Source organism: Sturnira hondurensis, unplaced genomic scaffold (assembly GCF_014824575.4).
Source record: "Sturnira hondurensis isolate 20B ecotype Veracruz unplaced genomic scaffold, ASM1482457v3 Scaffold0002840, whole genome shotgun sequence".
Classification (NCBI taxonomy): domain Eukaryota; kingdom Metazoa; phylum Chordata; class Mammalia; order Chiroptera; family Phyllostomidae; genus Sturnira; species Sturnira hondurensis.
The window spans coordinates 32,319,974-32,346,322 of record NW_028075471.1 but is presented as its reverse complement, the minus strand read 5'-3'; the positions used below and the strand labels follow the sequence as shown (position 1 = coordinate 32,346,322).

The 26,349-nt window shown below is 37.3% G+C and overlaps 1 protein-coding gene across 4 annotated transcripts in view; it reads left to right on the top strand.

Annotated features, from left to right (window-relative positions):
* The first annotated feature begins 4,443 nt into the window (after positions 1-4,443).
* Positions 4,444-26,349, top strand: part of TAX1BP1 (Tax1 binding protein 1) — a 51,918-nt gene continuing 30,012 nt past the window's right edge. For 3 of the 4 annotated variants that reach the window (XM_037041238.1, XM_037041240.1, XM_037041236.1), the window contains exons 1-7: positions 4,444-4,575; positions 11,715-11,880; positions 14,241-14,343; positions 19,771-19,958; positions 23,400-23,558; positions 25,419-25,567; positions 26,094-26,184. In XM_037041238.1, the coding sequence (XP_036897133.1) occupies positions 11,719-11,880; positions 14,241-14,343; positions 19,771-19,958; positions 23,400-23,558; positions 25,419-25,567; positions 26,094-26,184 (852 nt within the window). In that variant the 5' untranslated portion in view covers positions 4,444-4,575; positions 11,715-11,718. Of the gene's footprint in view, positions 4,576-4,946; positions 5,016-11,714; positions 11,881-14,240; positions 14,344-19,770; positions 19,959-23,399; positions 23,559-25,418; positions 25,568-26,093; positions 26,185-26,349 lie in introns of those variants that run through there. The other variant, XM_037041237.1, reaches the window with a different exon arrangement.

Here is a 26,349-nt window from a genome sequence, read left to right as displayed (position 1 = left end):
CCCAACCCCTACCATCTTCCAGGAACCCCAGTCCTTGGTGCCAGAAAGGTTGGGGACCGCTGGTCTAGAGCACATTATGATATGAATGCAGCCTGTTTTGGTGTGAAGGGGGCAGTGTCCAGAATGAAGGGGGGTAAGGAAGGGCAGGAACTGACCGAGTGGAATATAGACAATTATTTTTAGCACTGAGGAGTTTGCTTGTGAAGGTGAAGAAAAATGTCTGGAAGGAAATATGGATTGAGGGAATTTTTTAGAAATTAAGCAAAAAGGTCTAGAATATGTTGAAAAGACAATGGGAAAGATCCCGTGGAGATGGAGGGCTTGAATACAGGATAATGTTGTGTTCCTGAGAGGGTGGGAGGATTGAGCTCTGTGGGAATAAAAACATATTTCAGCCTAAAACTTTGATTCCACCTTTGTTAAAGTTAAAACTTTAGAAAATTATCACAGTAACATTTTCTTTAAATAATTTTTATTAATTTTACAAACCATTGGTATTGCGAGTGACTCAAATAAATTAAGGTCATGTGATGAGAAACAGAGGAAAACACCTTGTCAATGTTAAATACCTTAAGAATTCAAAGTACTATGCTGACTCTTACTCTTCTCAGTAAGATAAGGAAGGGAGGTTAGGGAATATTTACATTCCAGCAACCTCCCAGTTGCACAATGAACAAAGAACACACTGTTAGGAGCCAGGTGGGGCAAAGGTCTTACTAAAATATAAATCTCTGCACGTTCAGTATCTCACTATCATAAATTACATAGTTTCTCTCTTCCACAGCACAAGAAACTTCCTAAGACACTCAATTTTAACATCAAAGTTTTTACATAGTATTCCCAGACATCGCCTTTAGTGACAGAGTATGTGAGGACCACAGTGTCTGTAATGTTTGTTATAAGATTGTACTTAATTTGCAAGATAAAAAAATCAAGGGAACTTCCAAGGGTCTTGGAAATAATGAAATGATAGTCTATGGACTCTGAGCTGGATAATGAGGGAAGTATTAAAAGAAGAAAGCTTAATGCATTAAAGACCCTGATGAGTTTAAAAAATATCTGAATAAGCAAGTTGGAGGAATAGGGTATTGTTGTCGATGAGCAGAATGCTTGATTTTGAAGGTGAAACGGTTACAGGTGATGACAAGATCCAAGGTATGACCACAGAAATAGGTATCTGGAGTGGAGTGGAGGAGATTATGGGAGATGAGGGATTCAGAAAATGGAGAGAAAATGGAGAGATTAATTTCAATCTCTCCAAGTAGACACTGAGGGGCTTGGAATGGAGAGGAAGACTGGGAGCCAGGTGCCAATCAGTGAGGAAGAGTGAGTTGGAGATAAGATAACATTAACAAGGAAGGAAGAGGAGTTTATAACTGATTGGCATGCACCTCAAATGAGAAGTTTTTTAATGAACATCTGGGAGAGTAATGACATGGAAACAATAAGGAACAAGCAGTACGTTAAGCCACCTTCTAACCCAGGATAAGAGAAAACAAACCTGCTCTCCAGTGTTTTGAATCCTCTTCTCTATCCCAAACCGACAGTTATGCAAATCTTACTTACAAAAATTCTTTTTTAAGCAAACATTTACAGATGTATTATTTTTAAAGAAAAAAAATTAGCAAAGGGAATCTTTCATACAAACTCTAAGAAAAACCACTGTTTCTAAAGATGAGAACGGCTTCTTTTGCCTGTTTTGAAAATTTGTAATATTTCTATAACATACCTATTCGAACTTATTTTTTTCTAATTTTCAACCCATGTTGTGCTACCTAATTATCCCACTTGTGTTCTTCTAAATATTCTTTCTACATAAGCCCTTTCTTTACATTTTCAAATCCTGTTAATCTTTCAAGGCTTAGAGTCCATTAGATCTCCAAATTTACCTGGTTTAAATTTTTTAACAACGGGCAAGTTATGTAAGTTTTCTGAGTCCATATTCCCCTGCAAAATGGGAACAATACCTGACAGGGTGAGTGTGAGGAGGGGAGACGACCTGACTATCTAGCACGGTGCCTGGGAAGCTCCGTACACTCTGCAGACGGGACTTATTATTTTTTGTTAATAACCCTTCTCCCTACTTGGATCCTTTGCTAAGCACTTGTACACTGACTCAAGGTCCTCTATTCCTTCATCAAAACCCTCACTTTAACAGTGTGGGCCTACCTCCTTCAAGAAAAGTGTAATGCTCACACAAGCCTATATTGAGTTCACCTATCCCCAGATATCTTATTTTATACTTTATTATTTTATTTTATATTATATTTCATACTCCAGTTACCTAAATTTTCATGGATTCATTCATTTTATTCCCTTAGCTACCATCAGTCCTAGCAGAGGAATGGTGTCTTTTAGATACTTCCCAACTGAAGCACAGGATGAGTGGTCTGTGTCAGGTTAGGACAACTGCCCCAAAACTACTTGGAATTGCCATTGCTCCGGAAATATCATGAAGGCTGAGAGATTTACTTTGTGATACTTCTTCAAACGGATCTATCATCTCTCATTCACTATTTCAAAATCCAAAAACCATGGAAAATCAAATTTTTTTTTTAATGTTTGGTGGCAAAATCTCTCCTGACCTCAATTCATTTGTCAATAAAACGTGACCTGAACCTGTGGCGGCCCAGGTGGCAAAACCTGATCAGGCAGAACCTGATCTGAACTGAAGTAAGACTGTGTGCTTCCTTTCTCCTGTGTAGTAGTGTGATATTCACATTTCCTGAAAAAAATATTAACTTGATTATGCAGTGCTGCCTCGGAGATCTTGTGGGATGTCATGTAACATAAAGTATACTTTTGTAAGTCTGAAAAATTCAGATTCCTGAAATCAATCTAGCACAAAGCTTTCATATAATGGGTTGTGGATCCACACATCTTACAGTCATAGTACACTGCTATATATATCATAGGCTAATTTTGAAAAATTCAATTAAATATTGAAGCAGTATATATTTATCTTGCTGGGAGGAACACTGTCTAAAAATTCAAGGGATTATTATTAATAGGACTAAAGCAAATTAAAATTCTTAAGTAAACTTCATGGGGGAAAATAAAGTCTAAAAAGTCAAGAAATTATTAAAAATAACAAAATAAAGAAAAAATACCTGCATAAAAATGTTTTCCAACTATGGCTTTATTACACATATTGTTTTTCTGATTTCATTAACTGAAAATTGGTGGTAATTGGGAAATACAAAGATTGACACCCCTGAAAAATTGCGCTTATTAAAGTTCATTGTTATACTTGTATTTCAGGGACAGGCATTTCCACTACTAGCAGGTAGTACCAGTAATGCCAGGGATTATTGATATTATGTTTTATTTACCTGTAAAATCAGGAGGTTGGGGCTAAATGACCTGTAAATGTTCTTCTGAAATTCTATAATCGAGTATGAAATACAGACAAGACCAAGTTCAAAGATTTCAATGAAAAGGAAACAAATCAGTCATCAAACACTGGTAATACACTATTATTGCAGGTATTGTAATCTTAATTATGTGGACATGAAGATGAAAGTATATGAAAGAGGGTTTTGTAATTCTGTACTTAAATGGTGCTTCAACGTTTAATATGATCTAATTTATTATACTTTCTTCCCTGGTGATATTGCAAATTTTAGCAGGGTTTTATGGCAAGCCAGGAATTTGATAAATAGAACAGAACACACTTCCATGGAGTTAGGATTCAAAGTAAATGCCTACTATAGGAAGGTAAGATATACTGTAACAGTCAAGTGATTTTAGCAATTATAATTGAATAGAGATACAGGACGAAATTCACACACACAAAATAACAGATAACAAAACCAGCTAACAACTCACAGAAATGCGGGTAGAAAGAAGCCACTGTTGGAGCAAGAGGAAATAGAATCATAGACCATTAGAACTGAAAAGCTCCTAGGAGACACCTTGGCTTTACAGAAAACAAAACCTTGTAAATAAGACCAGGAGTTGGGACTGAGCCTGGGGGTGAGGGGTTGCGGCCCTACCCCTGGGGTCGCTCCTTTACTTTATGGCTTTCTACATTCTAATATATAAAATGAAAGGACTCGCTTAGACAGATTTTTAAGGTCACCGCAATGCCCTGGTAATAGTCCAAATAACTCTGGCCTATTTTTTCTACCTAACCGGAAATTTACTTAACTTTCCAGTAAATTACAATTAAAAAGTCAAACATGCAAATCCAGACGGACCCCGTTTGGTTGAGGCTGGGTTTCAAAGCGAAAACCAGGGCGAAGAAAGTGGAGGAGTATCCAGGCGGAGAGAAAAGGCCGGCTTTGACCGGTTAGGGTAGGTTAGGGTAAGTCAGATGGCCGCAAACAGGGGAAAGGGTAGAATGAGCCGGGAATCTGTGGCGCTGTCTGCGGCGGACCTCCTTCAACTCCAAGCGCGGCGGCGGAAGGGACGGGCCCATGGGCGGAAGTGACGTAACGCCGGCTTTGAGCTCTAAGAGGAGGTGTAGCCGGTTGCTGGAGGCAGGCAGTGGTGGCGGAAGAGGTTAGGCGACTGATGGCGGCTCGGGCTCGGAATCCTGCGTAAGGGTCTTCTTCTGTCCAAGCTCCTCACTGGGTAAGCGCTTTCACCGGCCCGTCCTAGGACCGTGTGCGGGACAGATTCCGGTTGGAGCTATTTGGGGGATCGGACGCCCATCATCTCCTACGGTCTAGGGGCCCGGCCGGTCTCGGGAATGGTCTCCGTGGTGACGAGGCAGCCTGAAGACACTTTCCTGTTGAGGACAACAGTTACTCCAGGCTTGCGATTGTGGTAGGGGCGTGGGCGGATTTGGTTAGCAGTGCAGTGGGAAAAAGGCAAGGGGTGGCCGCCCCACACAGCGGGGAGGCCGAGATAGGCCTTCGCAATTTGGGGGAGGCGTGTGGGACGCGGGTTCTCAGGCGCGGGTGGGGGCGAGTGACGCGCGGGACCCTCAAAGAAGAATCTGACTTGTCCGAGGCTCAGCTATCGAGATCAGATGTTTGAGGGCGGAGTGCGTGCTGCCTGCTGCCTGCGTAGTAAGTTTGGGCAAATATCTAGGTCGTGTCCGGAAAGGACGCTTCGGCTTGTTTGTGCGGAGTGAAACCCTAGTGTTTTGGTTTTAGTCGCCTGTGGAGCCGGAGGCGGGGACTCCCTGCGCCGCCCACGTTGGGGGCCGCGGGCGGAGCTAGCCCAGTCGTTTGCCTCCTCTGGAGTGCGGCGTTAGATAACGCTTTAATCTGCCTGTTTATTAATGGCCCCTACGCCAAAGGTTCCCAGGGATCTTACCAGATTTTCCGGAGAGAGTCCCATCTTTCTTTGCTTTGGCAACTTTTCTTGATTTCACAGCGCTCCTTCCCCCGGCCCCTCTTCCACCCAACACCCCACAGGGCCGCAGTGTGATGACAAGTCTCGACTAGGCGTTTCTCGCCTAGGAAAATCAATGTTAGGAGAGGTGTGTGTGGGTAAGGGTGTGGGTGTGTGTGTTGATAAACATTACCCAATTGATAATAGTTCTGTTTGAAAACACTGTGGCATTTGACTTTCTACATATATTAGGTTTTAGGTTTCACAGAATAGATAATTACTATTATGTGAAGGATTTAGATGGAAAAATAAATCTTAATTTTTCAACTCCGCATTTCCCTAATTGCAAAGTTTCTATAAACCGCGCACAATTACTAATTATAATTTTGGGGCTCAATTCTAAAGCACTTAGATTACTTGATTAACCCGTTAATCTAAAGATCGGTTAATTCAGGAGGGTTGAGACCAGGCTTTCATTTTCTTCTCAGCAGGGATGGAATTATTAAAGGATTACTGAAACTAGAAATGACTTACTGAGTTGTTTTTTTTTATTTTGGCGACGTCAGAGAACATTTTATTGTAGCTTTGTTTTCTAGTTGTCATATTCTGAAAACTACACACTCATGTTTGCAATTATGGCTACAGCCATTTGTGTAAAATTAATCAGTGAATACCTTAACAAAATAAGAGGTATTTTGGATTTATTTATTTATTTGTCTATCTATCTATCTTTAGAGGGGAAGGGAAGGAGAGAAGGAGAGAAATACCAATGTATGGTTGCCTCTCATGTGTCCCCTGCTGGGAACTGGCCTGCAACCCAGGCATGTGCCCTGACTGGAAATCAAAACTGTGATCCTTTGGTTTGCAGGCCCGAACTCAGTCCACTGAGCTACATCAGCCAGGGGTATTTTGGAATTTTAAGTTTCAACTTAAAAAAAAATTTTTAGGGGGGAGGAGAAAGAGAGCGAGAGAAATACAAGTGTGTGGTTGCCTCTCAGGTGCCCCCCTCACTGAGCACTGGGTCTGCGACCCAGGCATGTACCCTGAGTGGGAATCGAACCTACCACCGTTTGGTTTGCAGCCCGTGCTCAATCCTTTGAGCTACACCAGCTACAGTTAAATTTCAACCTTTTTAATGATGTTAAGTAGTTATGAAAGCTCCTAATGATGCTTTTCTGTACTTTGGGGGAATTATCTCAAGTTTAATTGATTGTGTTCTTTTACAGTTTGGATACTACTAGTTAAAATTCTGGCTTTATAAACTTACGTTTTTTTAAAGTTTATTTTGCCCCATATAGACATTTAATAGAAGAAAAAAATTCCCTCCCCTCTAACATATATGGGCCAAGGTCATTGCTTTTTAGAAGCCAACTTTTATTTTTTTATAAAAAGATTTTATTTGTTTTCAGGGTGGGGAAGTGGAAGGAGAAAGAATGGGAGAGAAACATCAGCATGAGAATTGTCATCTGTTACCTCTCACACACCCCCAACTAGGGACCTGGCCTGCATCCCAGGCATGTGTCCTGACTGGGAATTGACCTGGTAACCTTTAGGCTTGCAGGCCCATGCTCAAGCCACTGAGCCACATCAGCCAGGGCTAGCAAACTAACTTTTAAAACAATCTAAAAAGTAAAAAGTGGTATGAGTGACACCTCAGCAGAGAGCTTGCTGGTAAAGTGTTCTGCAGACAGACTCCTTCCTGTAAGAGTGCAAATTAACAGATTGGTGCCTTCTGCCTCCCAGAAAGATTGCTGATAATGTGTTTCTGGTATGTAAACCAGCTGCTAGTGTTTGTTTGAGTTACAGAATGAATAATTGGAAATTATTTGAATGTCATTTTCTCAAGATATTTGTGTGCCATATAGGACTGAAGTTATATATGAACTATATGAACTTATTATAAAAGTTCATGTACGTATATTAGGTTTTATTTATTTACTTGAGAGAGATGGGAAGGGAGGGAGAAAGAGGAAGAGAAACATCAATGTGTGGTTGCCTCTCATGTGCTCCCTACTGGGGATCTGGCCCGCAACCCAGGCATGTTCCCTGATTGGGAATCAAACCTGTGACCCTTTGGTTTGCATGCTGGCACTCAATCCACTGAGCCACACCAGCCAGGGTGAAAAGTTCGTATATTTTTAACCAAAGATTTTTAAAAACTTTGCTGAGTTTGTCACCTGCTACGCTCTGGTTTTACTAACTTATGAAAATTTTCAAACTTTCATAGAGGAGAACAAAATTTAGAAAAACCCACTTTTTGCTAATCTTGTTTTATTATCCCCTCTAATACATTTTTCCCCTTGAGTTTTCACATCAAATCCAAGACATCAGGGTATTCATTTATAATTAGTTTAGCATGTTTAAGTGGTAGGGACTTTAAAAAAAAATAAAATCACCATAATAATGTTATAACAGAACAAAATTACCTTATTTCCTCTTGAATTCTAATTGTTATAACTGGCAAATTATGTAAAATAACAACTTAATTTGATTCCAACTATTTAATGCATAGATGTTTTTGGTATGGTCTAATTTCTACTTTATTTGATCAAGGCTTACATTTTTGGGGGCTTGTCAGTAGAAAAATACTAAGTTCTGTTTGAGGCTTGTAAAACTACCAAGAGGAAGGATAGCATTGAAGCGCCCCTTTCCCTCCAAACGTATTTTAGTTAACTGAGTTACCAAATGCATATTACTTATCGTTTTCCTTAAAAATTGATGAATTCCCAAAGTAACAAAATTGGCTTTTAGACCAAAGGCTTTATACAAGTTTACAACATGACACATAAAAAGGAACTCTAGGGAAGTTAGAACTTTAGGGGATATTTAGGAGGCATGGAAAAGGGCACTGCAGGCAGCATGCATTTCAGAATTTGTTTCACACTCAAATTGATCCTTTAGTTCCTTAAAAATTTTTACTTAGCCTGGCTTGCATTTTAATGTACAGTTCTTCAAACGTACTGTAGAGAGTGGGAAGAAGCATTTGGTATGGTAAAGCTGTTAGCACTTTGCCTTGTGTTTATATTTTCTCTGCAATTTCTTTGCAGTTAGTTCTTTTTCTCAATGTGTTAATGCAGCTACAGTTCCCAAGCATTACCACAAGGTGATGCAGTGACTTTGCACATTACTTCTTCACTGGGTGGTATGTGTGTCTCTGTAGTGTGCATGTGTGAGCATGCACAGTGTATTGGTCTTCCTGTGAAACATCTTGCTACCTTGATATTCTCAGCGACTTTCAACATTTTTATAAACTTGTCTGTCTTTTTCACTTCTTTATCTGTGTAAGGAGTGAAACAAGAACTGTATGGGAGTTGGAAGTTTCATTTTTACTATTTAAAATGGGTTGATTCTTGTAATTACATTCAGATTATATTTATCTATGTTAACTTTTTTGTGACTAGAAGATAGTGGAATTTAATTTCAAAAAGTAAGGTAATAACAAGAGTGGAATGACTTGTAAAATTACTATAGTCCTGATCACATTGAAATTATTTTAAAGGTTGGAGTGTTAGAGAGGGATTAATGAAGGTTATTAATAGGATGACCACAAATTAATTTTATTAATACTTTTCAGATTTATAGGCATTATGAATATATTTTAAGTTTGAGGGTTTTGTATCAAAAACTTGAATTTTGAGGGGAGGGTTTACAATGAATTTTGATGTCAATATGTTTATTTCAAACAATGAAAATAATACATTTATATATACTGGTAAAAACTCAATTTAGTTGTAAGTCCTTTTTTCAAACATATCCTTCATGAATAAAGACTATTAACTGCATGGTGAGCACTTTTCGAGTCCCTTTTAATGCATCATCAGCATATGGACACATAGATAAATACATATGAGGTGTATGCGTACCTTCATGCTGTATTTTATGCCTTCAGAACTTACCAGTGAAGTAAAAGTGTAAGGGTTAAATCACTATTGTAATTGAGGTTAAATAAATTTAAACTTCACTGTCTTGTTTTGTAACAAATAATTGCAGCTTTGTTGATACAGTTTACTTTAGGGAATTAAATTTTAAGAAAAGTGTTTTATTCTTAAATTGCTTTTAATTAAAAACATGGGAACTCATTCTGATATTTTCTCCTTACGGAGTGTATCTTCCTCAGAGAAACTTAAATATTTGTTCTTCTTCATAGAAAAATATTACTGATTCACTTTCCTCAGTTTAGGTAGTTGTATCTATCAGAAGTTGATTTACTTGATTTAGCTATAGTTTCTCTTGTTGGTATATTTTAATCAGTAGGGAACATTTTTTCAAAACTGGACACTGGAAGCTCTTTATGAAACCACTGACTTGAAAAGAGATAATCATTAGTGACTTTTATTTTTAGCATCATGACATCCCCCTGAGCCCAGATAAGCTCAGACAATTCAAAGAGACAAAGTAATAGAACTCTTCAGTTATTTTAGGCAGAATTCCCAGTGTTTATAAGTGCTATTTTTTATTTCTTGAAGGTTTTGGGTTACCATATGGAGAGTATTAGCAGTTAAGTGTTTCTGTGCAATGGGTTGCTGGTAATGAAGCCTTTTTGTTAGTTCCGAGGTAGGGGAGGAGTGTTACTGAGTGCAAGCTCTTTGCTGCTGTGTCTGTCCAGGCAGACCTCACTCAGGTGGGGAGTGTTAACAGCCAACCAACCTGGTATTCTAACAACAGTGGCTGTGGCGTTCACCATTGACAGTTTCTTTATGGGATATCTAATATATTGTTTTAGTAAAGTAGTACTTTGGTCATAACAGAAGCAGAGAAGACACATGAAGAAAAGGGGATATTTTCCAAAGTGCTTGTTATTTCAGAACCTTAAAAGTTTGCCTTAGTATTTCAGGCAGGTCAGCAAAAGGAACAGTTGTAGAAGCTCAAGATATTCCTAGCAATAAAGACTGAATACTTGTTAAATATGAGTGGAGTCTTATTGCTGTTCTTGCTCTGTAGAAACTTCATGATTTGTGAAGCAGATTCGAGCAATTTGGTAAGCAGAAGAAAAAAAATCTTGCTCCAGTTTTCCCCATTATTACAGATAGTCCTGTTATTATGACTTAGAAGCAAGTGGTGTAGACTCACTGATTGTACTGAGTCTGTGGCACATTGTATAGAGAGCTTTTTGAAGTAAGTCCTCCGTTGTATCCTTTTTCGCAAAAGTAGAGCACAAAAAACCATTTGGATCTTGTAGATATTTATAGTCTACTTTAGCCTTTCACCTGCTATCCAGTGCTTGGTGTTCACTAGCCAGTGAGCATTTACCAAATCCATAATAGATTTCTACAGTATGTATTTCATGTAAAATATATATACATTTATTTTTTAATCAGTAACTATAAGGAAATTAATGGAGGGAAAAACACAAATACTGGTAGTCAGAGTAGGATCATCGAACCCAGAAGGAAAGGGGAGAATTTGTATGGGTAGAGAGGAACAAGTAGGCCGAGCTCTTTTAAGTAGATGGCTGCATTTCCATGGCTGGAGAGATCTGAAGAAGCATGTACCAGGAGCCCAGAAGACAGGCTGTGTTTAGACAGCTGTGGAAATGAGCGAGAGATGAGATTGTTGGCTTGGGTCAGAATCTAAGTAGTTGTTCTTTGTCCTGACCACATACAGGATTAAGATTACTTGAAAACATTAAAAGAAAAATGAAGGCACACACACATGCCCATGTCCAGGTCCCACTTTCGTAAAGTCATTGTCTTTTTTTTTAAGATCCTTAATAATTCTAATGTGTAGCCAGGATTGAGAAACATTGGTCCATGATCACAAACATGGGTGAGGAATGCAAGCCCTGAGAGATCAGCATCCATTACAGGAACGAACAACCTAGGAGAGGGATGGGATGGGTCAGAGTAGGGAGGAAAATAATGAGGTTTGTGGGTCCAACATAGAATCTCTTGATTGCAACAGAAGTAGAGGGCAAGGCTTTTCAGGAGAGTTGATAGTTTTTTTGATATTGGTTTAAAAGCTTTTTAACTCCCATGTCACTTTCTGAGCCATATTGGACATTCTTTATTTCTTGATTTGTCCGTGTTTTTATATTTAATCATTTTTAAGGAGGAGTTCCAATATTCAAAAATATATATATCTTCTCAAAAATTATTATTGTTCATACCTGTGTAATTCACATTTAACCCTGTGGAGGTCCAAGCTGATCTGAGAGATAGACTCTTATCTTAAATATTGTTACATATGTCGGGTATGTAGATTCAAGGTCATGCCTAGCTGTGAGTTTATATCTGTATGTGACTAATGTTAAGCCATAATGTTTAAACCTCCGGTTTGATTATAACATGTGCTTTACAAGGATGTGTGATACTCAGTACATGTGACCTGCACTGTAAGTTTTTTGAACGCTGGCCTCTTAATGACACATTTTTTAAAGATGAAAGTTTTTCTTAGTTGGGTCTCATTCAGCTTGTGTGATTTGCTTGTTTCAGATTCATGATGACATCCTTTCAAGAAGTCTCACAGACTTCCAACTTTGCCCATGTCATCTTTCAAAATGTGGCCAAGAGTTATCTTCCTAATGCACACCTAGAGTGTCATTACACCTTAACTCCGTATATCCATCCACATCCAAAAGATTGGGTTGGTATATTCAAGGTAAGAAAAATTTTCTGTGTATTTCTTCTATTTGGCTACTTGGTATTTTCTTTTAAGCAGGTTGATCAGTAGCTTTATAGTAGCTCTTTCTTCACTCTACATTAAGGGTCATTTTTGTAAGTGGGTCATTTTTATGAATGTCAAATGTAAAACATTTATATTTGGAAAGGGAAACATTTTGTACTTAACAGTGGGATAATGTACAACGAATGTTGGTAACTTGAATCCATGCTTTTCTTTCTATGACCAAAAGGTTCAGCTTCACTTAAGGTGTTATGAAAAAAAATTTTTTTATAATCTTTTCCCATTTTCTCCTTTTCTTGCCTGAAAAGAAGGGGGGACAAATAGAGCAGGGAAATGAGATTCGGGGAAGGGCATTCCTGGCAGGAAAATGGACTACTACATAAGTAAAGGCACTATTTTTAACACATTGGCATCTAGCTACACATAAATACTTATACACATACAGTGTGTGTAGTAAAGTGTACACATGTGATGTTGATGAATGTGGGATTCATTGGGAACATTTCTAAACTCTGCTGTTAAACACAGTGCTTAATAAAGATCTCTGTATCTTTACTTTGTTTGCCCACTTATTTCATAGGGCAAGTTCCTGGCAGTGGAATTGACATGTTTTTGGCATTGCATGTTTTTGAGCACTTCATGTGTCCTGCACATTGCCCGCCGCAATGGTTTCGCTGTGGTGTGGACGGGCAGGCAGGGAGAAAGTGCCCTGGTAGTAACTAAGGAGGAAGGAATGCTTGACAAAGTGTTAAGGAATTTGGTTTGCCTAGGATACCAAAGAGCAGTGAGAGAGGTTGGTTTGGATCAAGTTTTGGATTGTTTTAATATTTGTCTGAGGAAGTAGTGTTTTTCTTTTTTTAAGTCCTCTCTTGAGGATATGTTGATTGATTTGAGAGAGAGAGAGAGAAACATTGGTTGCATCCTATACACACCCCAACCAGGGATCAAACATGCAACCTTTTTGTGTACAGGCTGAGGCACCCACCAACTGAGCCACTTGGCCAGGGTAGGAATAACTCGTTTTTAAGCAGATGGTAGTAGAGTTTAGAGGTGAACTTGAATCTTGCAGTGCTGAGTAAGAGAAGTTGCCATTAGAAGAGAGTAAGAGGCAGAGAGAATGTTTAGATTATCCTAATTTTCTAAATGAGATAACAAGGGCCTAAAGTAGAAAAGAGCATCAGTTGTAGGTAATTATCCATAAATAGCACTCATAGAATTTGTCAACAGTTAGTTGAATGAATTGGGAATAGGACTCATGCGTGACTTGAATGTGTTCAATGAGGAGGAGCAAGATTTGTGAACCAATCGTTGGGGGTGGCTTGCACATGGAGAAGATCTGGTTTCGCTGCTGTGGAAGGCTGTCCTAGGGAATTGGAGCAGATTAATCAGGAGATTGCTGAGCAGCAGTTTTATGACTTTCTCTAGAGAAGTTCAGCACCCAGAATTGTGAATGAACAATTCCAAATGGAGTATCATTCAGACTGGGAATTGGAGGTAAGTAGTGAATAGGAAGGGAAGTCAGCAGGACAAAGGATCCTAGGGTGGTTTTGGATGCATTACTGAAATGAGTAAATGATTGTGAAGTCCAGTTGGGTAGGGAAATGGCTGAAGTCAGATAAAGGATATAGAGAATGGGTTGAGGTATTATTTTTTTTTAGTTTTTGTTCCCTTTTCTCCAGTATTGACTAGTTTCAATTTTAACTGAAATAAACACATAATATGTTTATTACTTTATACTTTGCAAAGATCTTTCATCAGAATATTGTCATTCCCATTTTGTAGATCTGGGAACTGAGGTCCAGCGTGAAGTGACTTACTCAAGGTTATTAAACTTGGAACTGAGATTTGAACCTCATGTAAACTGGCATTCAAAAATTGTTCTCTGGCAGTTTGGTTAAGGGAGAGATCTGGTTATCCAAAATTAGCAATAGAGTTCCTAGTAAGTTCAGTATGAGTTTTAAGGAGTGATAGAATTGAAGTAAAAATACAGGAAAAGTCCTGACGTGGCTCAGTGGTCTGAGTATGGGCCTGTAAATCAAAAGGTCGCTGGTTTGATTCCCAGTAAGGGCACATGCCTGGGTTGTGAGGAGTTCCTCAGTGGGGGGCATGCGGGAGGTGGCCTTACATTGATGTTTCTTCCCCTCTCTCTAAAAATAAATAAGTAAAATCTTAAAACAAAAAAATACTCTAAATTCAACATACTTATTAAAATAGAATGATTTTTAAACATATTAACCCATGTTTTAACTTCAGGATGCAGTAAAAAACAATATGCTATAAGATACCACTCTAATATGAAACTGCTTACTAAAAACCTCCACGTTTTTTTCCTTTAGGTTGGGTGGAGTACTGCTCGTGATTATTACACATTTTTGTGGTCCCCTATGCCTGAACAGTATGTGGAAGGATCAACAGTCAATTGTGTATTAGCATTTCAAGGTAAGAATTGAAAACTGCAGAACCTGATGAAATCAGGTATCTTATTTGCCATTAAAAATGTTGTACCCGTTGTAATTATCTACTTAGGTACACCCGGCATACCACAGTTGAATTAATTAGTATCTGTTTAACAAAAGTCATAAGAATATAAATATCTATTGTAGACCACATAATATTTTATGTTGATATTACAAAGGCTTTTTGCTTGTTAACTTTCATTGAAGAGGGTTGATTTCTTATCAGCTCTTCTGAAGATTTTTTTCTAAATGAGGAAACAGTGCTATTCATAGTAGAGTAATATAACAAATTAAGGTGAGAATAGTAGTCTGGGATCCATTTCCCTGTATGGAAAATACTACACCCACTTCCCTACCCAACTGGACTTCACAATCATTTACTCATCTCAGAAATCCATCCAAAACCACCCTAGGATCCTTTGTCCTGCTGACTTCCCTTCCTATTCACTACTCACCTCCAATTCCCAATGTGAATAGTAGTCTGAATAGTAGTCTCACCTTCAATTCTATCACTCACAGGAGTGAGCAAAAGTAGGTTTACAGTTGTGAGTATGCAAAACAATTTATTTTTGTATTCTTTTTCTTACAAACAACTGTGACCCTACTTTTGCCCACCCTGCTATTCTGATAAACAACCATGAAGATGATTGACAGGATTTATACAGGGTTTCAATTTACTCTCTGTGCTAAATTAATACATTAATTTTATAGGGAAATTTGCCTATAAAAGGATAAAAGTGAGTAATGTGAAATTGAATCTTGTCTTAGTTTGCCACTGTGTACAGATTTTAAACAATACTCTTAGAAATCTGTCACAGAATGTGTTGTAGAGTGATTTTGTATCATAATTGTACTGAGTTTGCATTGTATGAAGACAAATTCTTAGTTTTGTTTATGCCATAGATTCTTTTTGGTCTGGTGATGTTACTGGAAGGGGTTTCAGTATAATATTTTAGTACACATCACATGCATAGAATTGCAAGGGATTCCAGTGATATTCCATTGTATGAATGTACATTGTTCGTCCATTCATCTATTAGAGGATGTCTTGGTTGTTTCCAGGTTGTGGTAGTCGTAAAGCTGCTGCGAGTACTCGTGCACAGGTTTTTGTGTGGATGTAAGTTTTCAGCTCATTTGGGTAAATACCAAGGAACGTGATCACTGCATCATATGTTAGGAGTATGTTTAGTTTTGTAAGAAACCATCACCAAATTCTTTTTCAGAGTGGCTGTACCACTTGCATTCTGCCAGCAATGATGGAAAGTTCTTGTCACTTTACATCTTTGCCAGCATTTGCTATTACCAGTGTTTCATATTTTGGTGGTTTATGTTTTTTAAATTTTTTTATTCTGAGGTTTGTGCTGTATATGTTTGGTGTGAACATCAGTTGGCAATGTAACCACATGAAGCTTGGGTGTATAAAAATATTTCCTTAGGTACTGTGTCAAGAAACCAATATTCAGAGGATAAAATTTGTACTGTAATGTAGGCAGAGATTTACATTTCTCTATGTTTTATGGATTAATGTTACAAATTATATGTAAGGTTTATCTTTTAATTCATAGTGTTTTTTTAAGATAGTCAAATTAAAGTGAGTATATTGGAACTGATTTTATTATAATTCTTGTTCTTAAGAGTTATTTTAAATATAATTAGTCTTGTAATAAATAACTTACTGAATGTATTATGTTGACTTATGAATTGGTTTATTAGTTACTTAGCAAAAAGTTTAAAAGCAGTAAAACAAAAAGAAAAGCCTCCAGTTTATTTCTGTTCATACTTTAAAAGCATTTTCATGGGAGCTAAGCATAAGCACAGTAAGTTTTACAAGTTTCTGAAAATTCATCCTGTTAAGTTTTACTTTGAAAATCAGAATTAAAAGCTTCTCTCCACCTAGAACTCCTTATGTAAAAAAGGCAGAATAGAGTCATGAGAAACTTACCTATAAAATATTAGAGCAAAAACAGATTTTAAGTACAATCCAGGTCACTTTGTTCATTTTATGGATGAGTCATGAGAATCCTGAAATGCAAAACTCAAAACAACTAACAAATACATAAATGCAATTGTTTCTTAAACAGATCCTTATTTGTTTATTATAGTTTGATTGCTAACAACACAGGCTATAAAATCTGACTCAGAGCTTGGTTTTTACTTTTTCCTATTTTCTTTTGTTTAAGATTTTATTATTCATTTTTAGAGAAATGAGAAGAGAGGGAGGGAAACATCGATGCGTAAGGGATACATCAGTTGGTTGCCTCTTACACGCGCCCAGCTGGGGACCTGGCCCACAATCCAGGCCTGTGCCCTGACTGGGAATTGAGCTGGTGACCTGATTGAGCACTGACCTGGTTCACAGGCTGGTGCACAATCCACTGAGCCACACCAGCCAGGGCGTTCCTATTTTATTTTCAATGTTGTTAAGCTGATAGGAGCATTGTCTAGATAGCTGTATTACTGTTATTTTTTTAATCCACACTTGAAGACATGTCCATTGCTTCTAGTGAGGGGGGAGGGGTGGGAGAGAAACATTGATTCGAGACAGAAACATCGATCTGTTGCCTCTGGTGTGTGCTCTGACTGGGGACCTGAACCCAAAATCTAGGCATCTGTCCCGACTGGGAATTGAACCCATAACCTTTGGGTTTACCCAACAACCAACTGAGCCACAGTAGCCGGGACTTTTAGGGGTAGCTTTAAGTTGCGACTCTGAATAACTACATCTTGTTTCTCAAATGGTATTTGAACCACATTTTTAGTATTTTTGTAAGTTTTTAAAATTAGACCATGATTATTTAGTTTGTAGCATTTCTGTTATCATGAGACCAGGGCTGATTAGTCAGACTACATTTTTGTTTTCTATTCAAAATAAGTCTTTCAAAATAAGTCTAGTGGCCTTATTTGCAAAGTTACTAAGACATGGATTAATAGTTTTAGTAGTAGATGTGAGGAGGGTGAAATTGTTAAAAACTTTAAAAACTATCTTGCCAGATGTACCTCTATATTACTCTTCTAAAAACTTTATATTTTGCAGTAGTTTTAGATGTAAAGCTGCAAAACTAATACACAGAGTTAACCTGTACTCTCTCACCAGCTTCTCTTAGTTTTAACATCTTGTATAACCGCCGTACATTTATTTAAAAAACCAAGAAGTTAACATTGGTGTAATACCTTTGACTAAGTATAAACCTCATTCAAATTTCACAGAATTCCTAGTTGTGTTTTTCTCTGTTCCTGTTTTCAATCCCAAACCCCACATTACATTTAGTTGTCGTATCTTGTTGGTCTCTTCTAGTCTGTGACAGTTCCTCATTCTGTCCTGTCTTTCATGACCTTGACAGTTTTGAATAGTACAGGTCAGTTTTTAGATTTCCTTTCTTTCTTCCTTTTTTTTTTTTTTTTTTGATAGCTTGTTTCTTATTTTGGGTTTGTCTAATGCTTTGTCATGATTGCATTGAGGTTATACATTTCTAGGAAGAACACCATAGAACTAATGTTGTACCCTGCTCAGTATATTGTATCAGGGAGTACATAATATCCATATATCTTATTACCAGTGATACGAATCTTGATCACTTGGTTAAGGGGTGTCTACTGGTTTTTTTCAGTGTAAAGTTAGTATTTTTCCCTTTGTTGTAATTAATGACTATGATGGAGGAGCTACTTTGAGACTAAAGAAGTATCTTGTTTCTCCTCAAAACTTTCACTACTCATTTTAGGATCCATCACTGGATCTTGCTTACAATGTTTATTGTGGTGTTTGCCTAATGATGCTCTTGTATTGAGTCTTTGCATATTTATTAGTTGGAATTATGTTAGGAAAAGTCCCCTTCTCCATGAACTTCATAGATATTTAATGTATGGAATAAAATCTGATACTATCATTTTTGTTGCTCAAATTATTCTAGCTTTCTTTGGTCGTAGGGAACTTCATCAAGAGGGCTCCTGTGTTTTTTTCAACATTCCTCTTCTCTCCCTGTTCTTTTTAAAGGACTTCTTACTTTCAAGCACCAGAGGATGTTCTAGATTTGCCTTGTATTTTTTTCTGCCCCTCCCTCTTCTTTCTAAAAAGAAAGACCAGCTATTTTTTTTTAAAGACTTATTTATTTACTTATCTTTAGAGGAGAAGGGAAGGAGAGACAGAGAGAAATATCAATGTATGGTTGCCTCTCGTGAGACCCTTGCTGGGAACTGGCCTGCAACCCAGGCATGTGCCCTGACTGGGAATTGAACCGAGATACTCTGGTTCGCAGGCCCGAGCTCAATCCACTGAGCTATACCAGCCAGCTATTTTTTAAAGAATGAAATCAAGTGAAATAGATACCATAATAATGAGACTGAAAATTTTAAGATATAAAAAAATAATAGACTTAGTGATTACAGATTTCTGAGTAGATAGTAGTATCCAAGATAAGGTGAATACATTCATTTTTGTGTGTTCATTTCTCAGTCACTTAATGCTTCCTTTTCATTTTTTACAAGTCATTCTGGGGGATTCCAGAATTTTTATATTATGTATCTGTCTTCAGTATTTCTGAGGTCTTGGTATAGGATATAAAACATGTATATAATGAATAGTAATACAAGGTATTCTGTGGAGCCCCCCCCCCTTTTTAATGTAAAGACTCATGGGAGCTTTGGAGAGGAAGTAGATTGATATTGTGCTAGGGTAATCCAGCAATTTAAGAGAGAAGATAGCAATTGAGTTGAAGAAAGAAGGAACAAATGCTGAATGTATATTTGTCAGGTAGCGGGCTAGATGGTGTAAATACATTATCTGTAGATACTTGGGAACTCCAGGATAGATGTCTTTGTGTCTCTTCTACAGATAAGAAGCTCCAGGGCTCTGGGAGGTTAAGTAAATATTAGTGGTAGAGCTGGAATCCAGAATAAATCTGTGTAGGTCCAAAGCTTATTTTTGTCACACAGCATCGTGAGACCTCATTCTCTCTTCTGTCATTACACAGTGCGTATGTGTAGCACATGCCTTTTGTAAATATCTCCCTTTTACATGTAATGCATTGAAGGGAGAGTTCTTTAAATGTACATTCTCACCCCTAATAATCCTCCTAGATTTTGGTGCTGGTTCTTCCCCTGCTTTTCCTCCAACCTTCCTGTCACTGAAAACTACATACTCGACCCTCTCTCAGATGAGTTAGTTTTGCTCTTAGTGAAGATTTGAGGAAAGAATATTGTGGGGGTGTAAGCTTAGACCCAAGATAAGAAAATTTAGGCATGTTAAGGAAGGATGATAGTCCAGTTTGAATAATTTATGAAAGACAGGAAAGACATACCCTAAATCCCTAGAACAGGGTCAGGAGTGAGAGGAGATGGCAAGTATTGTTAAGTTAAATCAAAATAACATTTTATTAAAGAAGCTTAATAGTTTTTGTTTGTTAACTTCCTTTAGGATATTACCTTCCAAATGACGATGGAGAATTTTATCAGTTCTGTTACGTTACCCATAAGGGTGAAATTCGTGGAGCAAGTACACCTTTCCAGTTTCGAGCTGCTTCTCCAGTTGAAGAGTTGCTGACTATGGAAGATGAAGGAAATTCGGACATGCTGGTGGTGACCACCAAAGCTGGCCTTCTTGAGGTTGGTGCCAACAGTGAGCCAGTGATTTGTAGACACTTCTACAAACAGAGCATGTGTTCATTACGTTTTAAGAATTCTCAGGTTATGTAGGAGTATAACCTAAAAAGAAAATGCTTTTAGGTTAAAAGCATTTTAGTTAAAAAGAAAATGCTTTTTAACTAAAATAAACTTAGTGTGTTATTTTTGAAATACTTTAAAAGTCTGTCACAATTACATTGAGTTCACTGTGGCCAGGACTGTCCCCAGGGCCTGTCCGTGTTTTGTGCATAGTCGTTGTGCAGTAACTGAGAGAATTTAGACCTAAAGCTTTCCTAACCTTCCCTCCCACTAACCTTTCTCCTTCGCTGGTGGCCTAATCCATTAGTTGTAGAATAGTGCCGATTTGGAGGGTGAAGGTGGAGGGAAAGGGGTGTAAAGCAGTAAACCGGTCATTGGTTGTGAACTTTATTTCACTCTACCGCGGGTGTGCTCTATCCCAAGTGTCGCAGTGCATCAGGGAAGCATTCCCGTCTCTTAAGTTGAGGTTGAGCATTTTTAGAATGATTTTTTTCCTTGTCATCTGATCAAATGAATAAGCTTGGATTAACCACAATTAAAAAAGGAAAGGCGTAAAGCTTCTTACTATTTTTTAATTGAATATTTTGGAGTCATTGCATTGGCTCCAATAGAAATTTACTCTGCATATGATCTAATAATGCCTTAGGCCTTAATTTTTAGTAGTTACTGAAGAAGAAAATGGAACGTTCTTATTTCAAGGTATTTCTCAATATCTTATCCTATACACACTAGAACGTTACATTTGCATTTCTGTGAAAAACTGCTGCTTTAGTTGGTTCAGCATATATTTTTGGTTAATTTATATTCACATTTAGTCTGTGACAGGTCATTGCTTTTTATTTATAGTTAGATGAATTTTTATATGTAAATATTTTATGCCTTTGATTTTATCTTATTTACATTCAGAAACTGAGATTAGAGAAAAAAGACAAGAAGTTATAGATAAAATATTTTAAATAAGGCAGTTGAACTAAGACGACTTGAAGGAACCAGTCATTTGTTGTGAATTCTTCTGTATCTTTCCCTCCCCCTTCCAGAATTCTTCTCTTATCTTAAATAAAGAAATGTAACTTTTATAGGGTGCCTAAAACACTTTGTGTTGACAAGTGCTCGATGATCAAGGTTTTTAGCCTGGTATTTGAATGCTGGTCAGAGATGCTGAAACAAGCCCAGCTTATAAGAAGAATGCAGTTAGTTTATATTGCAGTGTTTTTGAATACTTGAGACCACCCTGATGTCAGGGCTGCAGACAGAGAACAGGCATCTTGGCATCTGCATCTCTCTCTCTTGTGCTCTCCTAAGTAAATTGGGACACTGTTCAATTTATTTCATTTCTTCCTACTTATAAAGAAAATGTAAATTGCCATCTCTTAGGGAAATATTTTTGAGATAAAATGTTTTCATATTCTGACCAATTTTTGGACACGTCTTTAAGTTTCCATGTTCATCTTCCTGGCGGGATGGCTCAGCTGGTTGGAGCATCATCCTGTGCACCCACGTGTTGGGGATTCCATCCTCTGTCAGGGCACACACCCAGGTTGTGGGTTTGATCCCTGGTTGGGACCGCCTGCAGGAGGCAACCCATCGATGTTTCTCTTTCTCCCCCGCCCTTTCTCAAATTAATAAAAACATATCCTTGGGTGAGGATTTAAAAAGAAATTCCACATTCATCAAAATCTTTAATGATTTTTAGCTAAAACTGCACAAAATTAGTACAGATGAGGTATTACCAAGGTACTGTTGATATTACAAGTGATTAATGAAACCTTCAACATGGAATCTTGACTGGATCCTAGATTTTTTTAAAAATTGATATTTTAGGTATAGTTAGGGGATATTTAACTATGGACTGTTCATTGGATGTTATAAAATTACTCATTTTCTTAGCTATTATAATGGTAATAATTGAAGAGGAAACTTACTGGGAGGTGCTTGCTCTGAGATCTTAGGGGTGAAGTGTCAGCGATTTTTGTTTCAAATGGTTTATCCCCCCCATTAAGTAAATAAACTTAAGTACTGAATATAAAGGGAGATAAAGTAAACATGGCAAAATATTAATGAATTTAGGTGATGGGTGTATGGGTGTTCATTGTAAAATTTAACTACTATATGCTTGAAAGATTGAGGGCAGAAATTTGACTTTTATACATTTTTATCTAATTTGAATTTCTTTTAAAAACGTCTACTTAAGGTTCAATAAACTCTTCAGCTAGTAAATGCCAATTAAATGAATTACTGGGGAAAAGTGGTTCTTTTATAATGTTTCCTTTGCACTATATCAAGATGTATTTATATTTTTAAGCTGTCAGAAAGTTTAGAGGCAAAAATCATTTCTTTCAAAAAATAGGTAAGGCATGAAAGAAGTTCAATGAATAAATCAAGTTTTCTCTTTTGAGGACATTTATTTTTGTTATTTTTATTTGGTGTGATGAATAAGGTAGAAGGGTCATTCTAAAAATTTTTCACCATTCAGTTTTCATAAAAGCTACTTGAGGGTTTAGTCAGTTTGTTCCCGTGACCCTGGAAAACTGACTCAGGGTGCACTCACCGTTACTGTGGGAAGGCACTGCATTGTAGTGATGCTGCCTCTGTGAAGCCTCACCTCCGAGTGTGCGGTCTTCCCCTGTTAGCGTCAGCAGTTTCTGATTGTAAGAGAAGTAACTGCTGAGGCTAACCATTTTAGGTCTCTTAATTTAGTAATATTTTAGAATATTGGAGTTTAAGTTTCCTGAACTGAGTAACTATTAATGTTCCCATGATAATCAATGATATTAATATATTGTTACAGTCTGCGTTTTAGTACTAAAATTTGCATTTACTTATAAAGTTTGTTTTAGTTTAGCCAAATAAAGGCTATTATATGTCGACATTTATTACCTTACATAGTACCTTATAGAACCAGGCCTTTTAATAGTAACCACCCCATAGCTGAAGGCCTTATATAACACAAGGAAGTTCTTAATGGATCAACAGTTTTCCATAAATTTGCATTCAAGAAGAATTAGACATTTTCTAATTGATTATTATTCAAGATAAGAAAAGCCCAGAGTCATTTCTGAAACTCTATGCTTTCTTTTTAGTGCTGATTTGAAAACTGATTAGTATGAAATTTCATAATAAAATTACGTACTGAGTAAAATTTTATACTTTTAATTTTTTCTTCTTTGCCCAACCAAAAGGAGGTCTAAATGTATGACCCATGAACTTTTCTACCTGAATGCTAAACAAGGTTGATCGACATAAAGTATATGTAACCATTCTTTCTGTGAATTTCTTTACTATTTTTTTGAAATGGAAAAGGGTTTATAACATATGGGAGGCAATAAATGGTAATGGAAAAATACAATAAAACATTTTTTTAAATTTAAATTTTTTATTTTACAGTTGAAAATTGAGAAAACCATGAAAGAAAAGGAAGAACTGTTAAAGTTAATTGCTGTTCTGGAAAAAGAAACAACACAACTTCGAGAACAAGTTGAAAGAATGGAAAAAGAACTTAATCATGAAAAAGAAAGATGTGACCAGCTTCAGGCAGAGCAGAAGGTTGGTTGTGTCTTATGTAACTGATAGAAGTTGATACAGTACATTACCTGAAATCCACTTTTTCCAAAAATTGAACCAGGTAAAGTGAGTGAAAACCCTGTGTTGGGAAAAAAAAAATAGCGGTCAGATATTTATACAAAAAACGGTCGGTTTCTGTCAGCCTCTGCCACAGCTGCTTTTATGTTGTAAATGATTAAAATTTTGGATTTTTGGTACAAGGCTTGATGATGTAGTGCCTGACAACTATTTCTAGATGCTTAACATCTACTCGTGGGGTATTTGATTGATTTTGAGGGAAGGGGTTCGAAATATAATTAGGAATGATACACACTGACTAAGGGAAAATAGAGTAAAGTAGTTAAGTTACTTTTCCAAAAAGCAGAATTCAGTGAAATGAGATATTGTATTAGACAGAATTTTGAAATCCTTGATGTGAGAAATTCTATAAATTATCCTAAAAACATCTAATTAATTAGTGCATTTTTTGAGCTAAGAAAAAGAGAAGTATAAATAAAAAATTGTGTCATTTCTTTAGAGACACAAATGGATTTTAGTGGCTTACAAGAAATGAATAGCGGCTGCATAAAACTTAGTCATTGACTTGTTGGTTCACTATTTTTTCAAGAAAAGTTAATTTGTTAGTTTTGATAGACTTAGGTGTATAGTGATTATGTATCTCACTTTTAACTAACCAGATACATCCTACATATGTCTGTTGACAGGACTGACCTATTGCTCCCTAAGGATGGGATCGGTTCCATTATTCTTTTTTGAGGAAGGGAAGGAGAGAGGGAGAGAAATATCAATGTATGGTTGCCTCTCATGAGTCCCCTGCTGGGAACTGGCCTGCAACCCAGGCATGTGCCCTGACTGGGAATTGAACCGCGATCGTGTGGTTCGCAGGCCCACACTCAATCCACTGAGCTACACCAGCCAGGGCTCCATTATTTTTTAACAAGGCCTAGAGTAGTAGTTAATAATCGTTCCTTGAACCATTAGAGCAGTGATTCTCAACAGTTTCACTACTCCGGTGCAGTGGTTGTGTTTTGAACACCTCTGCATAGATGCTGTTCTGAAAAGATATCTCTTGCTTTACTCTGTTTGGGATTGCTCTTTGGAGGTAGAGGGTAAACAATGTGTACAATTTTAAATCTCCTTATAAATGTGTGTGGCCTTCTACCTATATTAACTTTAGCCTTTTAGTTTAAGATATGTAGTTATTCTCCCAGTTTTACACTTGGGAAACACTTGGAATCCTGCATGAGAAGGATATTCCCTTTAGTTAAGGAACCACTTTTTTATTTGAACTTTTAACGCAGGTATGTTAAATATTAAAATTTAATAAAATCTCATCATATGTGCCTGCCTTGACTCTTAGGGCGGGCATTCAGCTAAATTTTTATATTTGTTTTGGCTTCTTTGAATGTTCATACCTCAGAGTCACAGTGGCAGGAAAATTGACTTATTGGTATAATTATCAGTTGGACTAGTGATCTGTGCTGAAGGAAGTTAGTGTTAACCTTGGTAGTATCATATGGAACCTGATTTGTCATTGGGGTAACACTGAAAAGTAAGATGTGAAAAATGAAAATGACTAAAATTTTTCCCCCTCATTTTTGTTTCCTGGCCCTCTGGTGGAGAAGTTTGTGAAATCAACAAACAGGATGTAGGAAAAAATGCAGAGGAAAGTTTGTTTAATCTAGTATATGTAAATTAATATGCAAATTTTATCATTTCAGGTCTAGTATTTAGTCTTACAAACTTTTGATGGAACAAAAGTGGGATTAACATTTAAGAGTACATAGAGGTGCATGTTTGTCTTACTAATTATGTTTCTCAAAATACTTTATTGTTTCTAAGGAACTTACTGAAGCTTCAGAAAATTTAAAAATGGGAAATGAAGAACTTAGGAGGAGTTACTATTATGCTACATCCAAAGCTGTCAAGCTTGAGGAAGATATTGTGTTAGTGACAAATAAAGCAATTGAAAAGGAAACTGAGTTGGACAGGTATTTCTGACACTATTGTTTTTTTTTTTTAAATATTTTATTTATTTTTCGGGGAAGGGAAGGAGAGAGGGAGAGAAATATCAATGTGTGGTTGCCTCTCATGTGTCCCCCACTGGGAACTGGCCTGCAACCCAGGCATGTGCCCTGACTGGGAATCGAACCGCGATCCTTTACTTCGCAGGCCCGTGCTCAATCCACTGAGCTACACCAGCCAGGGCAACTGACACTATTGTTTTAAAGATTTTATTTATTTGTTTTTAGAGGCGGGGGAGGAAGAGAAACATCAAGGTGTGGTTGCCTCTGTGCGCCCCCTACTGGGGACTTGACCCTGTAACCCAGGCATGTGCCCCAACTGGGAATCAACCCAATAACCAACCCGCCTTGGTTCGCAGGCCAGCACTCAGTCCATTGAACCATACTAGCCAGGGCATTTCTGACATTTTTAAAAGATGCTTTTATGTTTTAAAAATGTTATATTTACCAAAGTTTTTTTCCTTTATGCTAATGTCACTTTACCTTAACTCAGTTTAAAGGACAAACTCAGGAAGGCACAGTGTGAACGAGAACAGCTTGAATATCAGCTGAAGACAGAAAAGGATGAGAAGGAACTTTATAAGGTAATGTATTTTTTCTATTTTTATTACTTATCTACTGCTGTGTAAGAAGCTACTCTAGCACTTACTTAGTGTCAGAAATTTGGGAGCAGCTGAGCTGAGCTGTTGCAGCTCAGGTTCTCTTGTATGGTTGCAGTTGAGGCATCGGCTCAGGCTGCAGTTACTTTG